The 9315-nt window shown below is 46.8% G+C and overlaps 1 protein-coding gene across 1 annotated transcript; it reads right to left on the bottom strand.

Moving 5' to 3' along the window:
* Nucleotides 1-3836: 3836 nt before the first annotated feature.
* On the bottom strand, nt 3837-9004 carry BMP10 (bone morphogenetic protein 10). The gene is made up of 2 exons (XM_014892097.2): nt 8556-9004; nt 3837-5118 (listed from the first exon to the last, which is right to left on the bottom strand). Exons 1-2 carry the CDS (start codon nt 8887-8889, stop codon nt 4175-4177), a joined length of 1278 nt encoding a protein of 425 aa, XP_014747583.1. The 5' UTR covers nt 8890-9004; the 3' UTR covers nt 3837-4174.
* Nucleotides 9005-9315: the final 311 nt, after the last annotated feature.

The following is a 9315-nucleotide window of genomic DNA, read 5'->3' as shown; positions in this document are numbered from 1 at the left end:
GGATGATGGATGGATGATGGATGATGGATGGATGATGGATGGATGGATGGATGGATGGATGGATGGATGGATGGATGATGGATGGATGGATGGATGGATGGATGGATGGATGGATAGATGATAGATGATGGATGATGGATGGATGGATGATGGATGGATGATGGATGGATGGAAGGATGGATGGATGATGGATGGAAGAGGGATGATGGATGATGGATGGATGATGGATGATGGATGGATGATGGATGAATAGATGATGGATGGATGGATGGATGGATGATGGATGATGGATGATGGATGGATGATGGATGGATGATGGATGATGGATGATGGATGGATGGATGATGGATGATGGATGATGGATGGATGGATGATGGATGGATGATGGATGATGGATGGATGATGGATGGATGGATGGATGATGGATGATGGATGATGGATGATGGATGATGGATGATGGATGATGGATGGATGGATGGATGGATGGATGATGGATGGATGATGGATGATGGATGGATGATGGATGGATGGATGGATGGATGGATGATGGATGGATGGATGGATGATGGATGGATGGATGATGGATGGATGATGGATGGATGGATGATGGATGGATGGATGATGGATGGATGATGGATGGATGATGGATGATGGATGATGGATGGATGATGGATGGATGAATGGATGATGGATGGATGGATGATGGATGGATGGATGGATGGATGGATGGATGATGGATGGATGATGGATGGATGATGGATGATGGATGATGGATGGATGATGGATGGATGGATGATGGATGGATGATGGATGGATGGATGATGGATGGATGGATGATGGATGGATGATGGATGGATGATGGATGATGGATGATGGATGGATGATGGATGGATGAATGGATGATGGATGGATGGATGATGGATGGATGATGGATGGATGGATGGATGGATGGATGGATGATGGATGGATGGATGATGGATGGATAGATGGATTGAAAGAGAGATTGTGAAGCCATATTTCCCCAAAACTTTCTATAACTGAGATTGAAGATTTAAGTAAAAAAATCTGCTGACATATTGAAATAAAATAGATCAGAAATGAAAGGAGAATCAACGCACGCCAGAATTTAATGGGACAAAGTCTTTTAGAAACAGAATTCACAGTGCTAATGTGGATGGGTGGACGGAAGGAAGGAGTGCAGAAACAAAGAAAATGAAAACATGCAGTGGAACATTTCTTCAGGGACTCCTGGGACTCCCAGCTTGGCAGCCCTGGCTCTTGTCACACCCTCACCCTGTTATTTGTGAGTGTTGTGTCTATTTGGACAGGGGCTTTAAAGCCAAGCACTTCTGAACTTGCAGACACAGCCTTGATTTGCTACTTGGGGAAAGATCTTTAGGAAATAACTGCCCCCCTATTTATTTTTTGTCTGATCTCTGTCATTGAACTGCATGAACATCCAAGAAATGCCTTTGCAGGGTTATGTTGAAAGAAAGGGCAAAGGGAAGATTTTGCTCATAAAGCAGCTGTGGAGTCCTGACAGACACCCCTGATAAATGAAACAACATTCCCAGGAGTTCTGATCTCAGATGGAGCTGAAGGATTCAAGGGATGCTCAGTTTTCTCCCAGAATAGCACAATGAGACACAGCTTCACTTCTTTCACCACAGACTCTGGCTGAAATCCTCCTCCAGCAGGACAATCCTCATTTCTTTATAAAGAGAAGTTACATCAGCAGACTGGCTGCCCCCTGATTCTGAAGGACTACCATTGGGATTTATTGACAATTTCACTGATCTTGTAGAAGCTCACACATGCAGCTGATGAAATGACACATTGGCTGTGTTTGCTTTATACCAGAACACGCCACAGACTGTGCTGTGCCCCAGCACAGAGACAGAGTGAATCTCTGAGACACAGAGTGCAGGCACTGCTCTGCTTTGCAGTGTGGCCACTCGAGAATTTACAGTGAGACTTCACATGTTTATGGGTGGTTGCAGTGGTTATTTATTGTTTTAAAGGCACAGCTTTCCCTGCAGCTTGTTCAGAGACTTTGGTGCTGTCAGGGGAAGGCAGGGAGGGCAGATCTCTGCCACGGGACTGCCGCAGAAATGAGATGATAAAAGCAAATGTCGGATTATCTCCCTAATGCTGGATTATCACTCCTAACAAGGTGAATGGCTTGTCTTGGCAAATGGCTTCATAAGAATCGTGGATAGTTTTGAAAGGATCTGTATGGTCACACTTCAACCGTTGGCTGCTGCAGCTGATGTCAGCAGAGCAAATGTCACACCTTTCCCAAATTCCTCCAGCGTGCCATGAGCCACGGGCTCTGATTGCAGAGTGGCTCGGGGGAAAGGTCTGTCAGGGGTGTCAGTCACTCACAGGGTGAGGAATAAAGCAATATCACAGCCCAGTGTGCAGGCCACTATCTGGAGACTGCATAACTCTACATTAAACTACACAGCTGAGCACTTAGAGCTGTGATACCCCTGCAAGAGGAGCTGTAAATTGGATGAGACCACACTCCAGAACTCCACTGGAATCAGTGCAGTGAGGGAGCAGCTCTGCAAGTGAGGAGGTAACTGAGCCATATGGAATTTACAAGTATCCAGGGGAGGAAAAAGAAGTCAGCAACCTCATTCTGTGTCCCACACAACTCAACAGAGAGATTCCATGTAAAGTAGGATCAGTACAAGGTTTTATCCAAGTGGGATTACACACAAGCACAAAAATAAAGCGTTCTGTATTCTACAGTATATTACAAAGGCAGGCAGTCAATAAATAGGTCAATAAATTATGGGAAGCACAGAAGAGTATGTGTGAAAATGGGTGAAATTGGGTTTAGTTGGTGCATGATAAAGTCTTTGGTGTTCATTCCCATGAAGTGTTGGAGTGATTCCTTCAAAGACCCTTATCACTTCCAGGGCAGATAACTTTCCCTTAAAAGTGTAAAACAGATGCAGGGACAGTGCAGTAGGCTCTGGTACAGGCTAAAAGAGTCAATGTCACTTACACTTTCCCAAGAATCTGACAAATTTGCAGCTTAGTATAAATAAAGTGACGGGTCTATTGTTTCTCAGCTCCGACACCTCCTTATCACCATGATTTGTTGCAGAAGAGTGGTGGAAACATGGCATGTGACTCCATCTGTAGAGTCTGGGGGGAGGAATATCCCTGGGAATGGACAATTCAGCACTTACAGAAAGGGAAGATGCACGTGTCCCACTGGCACGAAGGGTTCTGCTGTTCTGCCTGGCACTGCTGGGCAATTCGAGCTGGATTGTGCAGCTGCATCTCATGGGATTTACTGACTGGGAACGGGGACTGGTTCTTAGCTGGTGGAAATTTCGAGGACAATTTTAGCTGGTGCAATTCCAAGGGTTCAGGAAATTTATTGCACTTCCTTCTGCCACCTAAAGCTCTGGCCCTTGAGAGCCAACCCAGAGCTGCCTCAGAGTGATTTTGTCATAAACCTGCACAGGGGGAATTTCTCGCTTTGGCTCATGTCTGGCACTGCTCCTGGGCCATTTGCTTTCCTAAGAAAGATGGGAAAGGGAATGGTGCCTTTCTGCTCCAGATGCCAAATCATCCCTGCCAGTTACTGTTAACTGAAACAGGGAAAGAGTGAAGGAAGTATTAGGAAAAAAGGTAAAAAAAACCACCTTCTTTGTGCCTTAATGATTCAGGGGCTTGAGAATTATCAGGATGTAAGATCTACAGAGATGAATTAAGAAAAAATGAGCACGTAAAGACCTTTATAAAGATATTACAGAACACTGAACAATCTAGGTGTCTTTAACAGCTCTGGAAAGCCTTGGAGATGCCAATCAACATTGATAAAATACAAAAATATGCCTTTATTTCCATGAATTTAGATGTGCCCTTTTGGCACCAAGAGCCCTCCCAAACAATCCAGTGATCAGCTCCATGCCTGACAGGAGGAGAGACTTGGTTGCGATCGGGACAGCGAAGAGCAGCGAGAAGGAAGCAAATGGAACAAAATATACAATCCCTACACCACGTGCCCATTCCCCATGACAGGAAACATACAATTATCTGTACAGGCCTCATTAAATAACCTCATTAAATAGCAAATCCCAAATGTACAAATTTACAGACTGAATCATTAAATACTCCCCCTGTGCCCTCCCCTCGCATGTGTTCCCTCCTACTATCTGCAGCCACACTCTGACACCACCATGCCCTCGTACTTGAACTTGTAGGTGACCACCCCTGCATCCAGGTAGAGGATAGAGATGGGGTCGAGTTTGGTGGGCACGCAGCAGGCCTTGGAGGCTTTCTGGGGGTTCTTCAGGTGAACCAAAGTCTTGACTATGGCGTGTTTGGTCGGCGTGACGTGCTCAGTCAAGGGGTAGGCGCACACCCCGTGGCACTCGTAAGCTTCGTACCCGGCCGGGGCGATGATCCAGGAGTCCCAGCCAATCTCCTTGAAGTCGATGTAGAGCGGAGTCTTTTTGCAGTAGTTGCCTTTGGCGTTCCTCCGGATTCGGGCGGTGGAGTCGTAAATAATGTTGGAACGCATCTGGAGCAGCGCCTCCTCCCCGGGTTGGTCGTGGAAATTGCCAACCTCCAGGTTCTCCAGGTCCAGGAGCTGCTCGTGGTCAATCATCTCATTCAGCTCTTCCTTCTCCTCCTTTTTGTCATTGCTTTGGTCGTCAGAGTACACAACCAACAGGGGCACGTGCTTGGCCTCAGAGTTGATGTCGATATCGAGCTTCCCTTCCCCGTTCTGCTCCTCCCCTTCCCTGCTCTCGATGTGAACTTCCAGCCGGTGCGTGGTCAGCCCTGCCCTGCGCCAGCGCCGAATGGCCTCGGTCACCTCGAAGCTCTCCCACTCGCTGCTTGTGCCATAGATGTGCCTGGAGGCCAGGGCCACCATCTTCCTCGCTTCCCCAGCCCCCACGTGGATGTTCTCCAGCACTTCAAAAATGGTCACCTTCCTGTCGAGCCCTTCGTAGAGCCTCTGGTCCCGCTCCACCAGGGTGTAGAGCCTCAGCTCTGCCATGGTGATCTCCTCGTGGTGAGGGATGGAAACGTTGAACAGGAGCGGGTATTTCCGAGTTCCCGTAATGCCAATAGGGTGGGAATCCAAATCTGCAAAGGACAAAAACCAAATGTTTTAGAAGAGTCAATACATCCAGAAGCACACGCACTGAGGGTCATCCAGCATGCAGGGTTTCACCTGGACAGCTCCAGGGAAATGTTTTTTCAGCACTTCCCACAACTGTTCTTGGAAACAGGGCTGAGGTTAGTTTAGATGTGTAAGGACAACAAGGTCCCAGACATGCTACAGACCTGGATTTAGTGATCCTCCTTCTGTCCTCAGGCTTTTCAGGGACTTCCTTGCCAACTGGAAGGTTTACATATTAAAAACGTGTTGCCTAATATTGACATAAGAATCACATCTAGGTTGCTGCACAGCAACTATTTAATAAACAAGGGAAAACATTCATTGGTGCAGGAAGGCAGAAGGATGTGGCACTGGAGCCAGCATGAAACAGGCGACATATAATCTGCAAGCACAAGAAATGCGTGTGCTGTAGTGTTCCTGTGCTAGCAGGAATTCCCTGCTGCTCAGACACCCCTCAGACATGGAAAGGGCCAAGCACTAGGAGAGAAAAAGCTGCTTTGGAAGATGTTTTACATCAGGAAGAGCAGATGGTGACACCAGGGTGACCTGGCAGCCACAGCTCCCCCACCACTGGTCCCGTGGGCTTTGGGTGAGCAACCAGCTGCCCTCAGCCAGGTCCTCTGGGCACCTTTAGCAGCAGAAGAGGTGTGAAGGACAATGTCTGGTGTCACCTGGGCTGCCTGTCCTGGTACACTGCTGGCGTCTGCACAGCAACATTCATTTCTTCCCAGAGTGCAGGATCTGCTCATGAGGGTGCTCTTGCTGCCTCTTGCAACCCAGAAGGCAGATTGGGACACAGAGGCTGGAACTATAATTAATGCAAAGGCAAACTGTTTGTGACCTTTTACTCCCTTCATCTCTGCCTTCCCCAGTTTTTCTGTGTTTGTAGAAAAATGACTCTGATAAAGCCACAAGGCCTGGCCATGCTCCACCAGTGCACTTAGGCAAGCCTTGAACTTCAGCATGTGACTTGTGCTGTTTAACTCCAGTTAGGAGGCTTTGAGCTGCCTGCCTTTTTATCTTCTTTTTTTTGCATTGCTTCCCAAATTAAAAAAAAATGGAGAGGGGAATTCTGCTTCCATTTCCCTGTCAGCTGGTAAAGGTGGGAGCAGGACCCACTGTCCAGAGCCAGGGTAGGAGCAGGCCCTGAGCACCTCTCATACAGCCAGGATGTGACTCTGCTCTTCAGCTGGAAAGTCCATAGGGTGCCAGATCTCCTGCTGTTTCCAGTACACCCCTGGCAGGGTTGAGAAGGGAGATTGGGAATCCATAGAAAAAGAAAAATTTCCCTTAAAATTTTCCCTTTATTTCAAGTATTAAGCACCGATTACAGCCCCATTTACAAGTGAACGGTTATGGTCCATGGGTTGAAACAAAGAGCTAATTCCAGCCATGCCACCTGTTATATTTCTGCAATAAAGGATTTAATGGATAGTAATGAAACTGAGATTACTGCCAGTTTTCAGCAGGCAGGTGAACAGAACAATTCCATGGTCAGTTTCTCCTGTCCTTCTCATTGCAAGCAATTAATTTCTCTATCAAAAGAGCTCTTTAGCATGAAAGGGATAGCTCTTAATTATCCAGACTTTGAGGACACATGAAAAACATGAATTGCACAGCCCTTAAACTGCATGTATTTGTGAAGCTGTGCTCCCATCAGCGGTCTCACTTTGCATCTCCCTGGTTTGGATTGGAAGAAATTAGAGAAAATCTGAAATGGCAGAAATTTAAGGGGAGTTTTTGAGAGTTTTCCCCATTTGATGCAGAACAACTGCAAGAGGCACAGCAAGACAGCACAGAGCTGCCAACACCACCTGGCAAAGGTCAACTTGTGCCATTTTGCTGCTAAAAACCTGCATTTTTGAAGGCGGAATAATTTCAGATTTGCATCACTAAACCACCAGGTGTTTTATTCTTTACCACACTGTACTTGGCAATCTTTGTCCCATTATTTCTTTTTCAAATAGCACTAAATGAGAACAACACCTCCCATGTGTGTGAATTCACGCCTGCTGCTGAGTAGAGACAGGCACAGCAAGGGGAGCAACTGGCCACCATTGCCTGCAACTGATTTGCCACCAGCCCTCCAAAAAATTTCTCCACACTGGAGAAAAGGATGTGGAAAGAAACTTTAAACCATAGTGCAGTCTCTTCATAGCAGAAACATGCTGCTGGTGAAGGGTGCCTGGGCCTGGCAGGAGAAGGGAGCAGAGCAGGGCTTTGGGATTCTCTCCTGGCATCTCACTGCCCTGCAAAACTCAAGTGACTCAGCCTCTCCTGACAGCTCATCGTTTTGAAACGGCAAATGTTGAGGAAAAAGCAATAAGGTCTTTAAAGTCATTAATTAAATGAACAGTGGATGAGAGAGGCCTCGTGGCAGCTTGAACAGCCACTTGTGCCCCATGGTAATTGAACATGAATCAAAGCACTTGAATTTGCCATGTGGATACTTGGAATTGTTTAGTTGAAAAACATTTTTAGCATAAAATGTGTTGGTGCATAAAGGTATTGGCAAATTATTGAATATTAGTGCTGCAGCATTATCTCAACCTCGTTGAACTGAGGGGAACGTGGAAGGAAAAGCAGAGGAAAGCAGAGAGGGAAATGGCACAAGGGCATTTGCTCAGTTGGTTGGAGCAGGAGGCTAATAATGCCAAGGTTATGACTTTGATCCCTGTGTGGGCCATTCACTTGAGAGTTGGATTTGATGATCCTCATGGATCCCTTTCAACTCAGAATATTCTGTGATTCTGTGACAATTAGATTTCTTCGGGTTTTTTTTGTTTGTTTTTATTAGGATATAGTCTGGTACACCAAAGTAAAACCTATTGGTTACTCAAAATTCCTCTTCACTTATTTCTGTGTATTTTCTGGACTGTGCACCAATGCCAAAGGAAGAAAACTTTACAAATGCCACGGGGATCAACAGTGAGAAGGCATTAACAGAAAGCTGTGCTTGGTTAAGCTCATAATTTTAAAATATTGCATTCAAATATTGTATTAGAAAATACACTTTGAACATTGTGTAAAAATGAGCCTTGCCTTAATTTCAAATATTACTTAAGGTATCCATTAAAAAAAAATCAATTGCCTGATTACAAATGATGTGTGTCACTATGCAGATAGAGAAATTGATGCACCAAAATTACACTCAGTGCTGCCCCAAGGTTAAAGACACACCTTCCCCCAAAACCCTACAGCCTCCAGAGCAAAGGAAAGGACTCTCTCACCAGAGCTGGGGTCTGGGCAGCTCTGCCACAGCTGCTGATTTCCAAGGCCATCCTCACCAAAAGGCCTTTTCCCTGGCATGCTTCATGCTCTGTACCTGGTCAGGACATCTCACACTGGCTCTAAAGATGTTCCTTTCTAGTCACTTCTCCCAGAGATGAGCAGCTCTTACCTTCATTTTTGAAGCTCCTGATGATGTTTGCAGAAGGCATCGATGTCCTGTCTGTGGCAAACCTGTTGTACAGCTCTAGCATGTACTCTGGGGGGTCAACCTTGGCCGACTCGTGCAGGGGGATGTCAGAAAGGTTCAACGTCTTCAAAAACTCATTTTTCATGTTCTGGAGTAGTGTGTTGAAATCAACCCCATCTTGCTCTGAGAGGATCTCATCAAAAAGAGGCACGTCTTCCTCCAGGGAAGAGTGCTCCAAGCTCAGGATGGGACTGCAGGCTGCAAGGTGAACCAGGAGGGAGAGGACAGCCCAGAGCTGGAGAACAACAGAATCCATGGCTTCGCCCGCGCCTCCAACCGCGCTCAACGAGCTCTGGCTCTGGTGCGGGCTCGGTGGCGGTTTTATCCGCTGGGCTGTGCGCGGCTTGTGTCACAGAAGGGATGACAAGTTTGGAAGCTCTTGTCTTGATACTTGTGATCCGTCCTGTCTGTCTGCCCCTTCCCCCTCCCCAAAACCAGGTCTCAGTAATTGGATCTCGCTCTCCTCTATGGCTGCCTTGCCTCTCTTATCTCGGCCAGTGGAAGCTGCTCACCAGATTTGTTGCTATCTCGCCATCCCCTCTCCCTTAATGAGCGTTTTGTAAACATTCTGTGCGGGACTCTCAGAGATAGGACAAGTTTCTCCTCAGAGAGGAGCTGCCCTTCCTTTCTCCCTCCCGGGAGCTGACTTTGCCTGCCGTGTGCGAGCCGCTTCCATCCGCGC

Source organism: Sturnus vulgaris, chromosome 28 (assembly GCF_052056855.1).
Source record: "Sturnus vulgaris isolate bStuVul1 chromosome 28, bStuVul1.hap1, whole genome shotgun sequence".
NCBI lineage: Eukaryota > Metazoa > Chordata > Aves > Passeriformes > Sturnidae > Sturnus > Sturnus vulgaris.
Note: the sequence above shows the minus strand (reverse complement) of the source record. Positions and strands in the feature narration are given on the sequence as shown.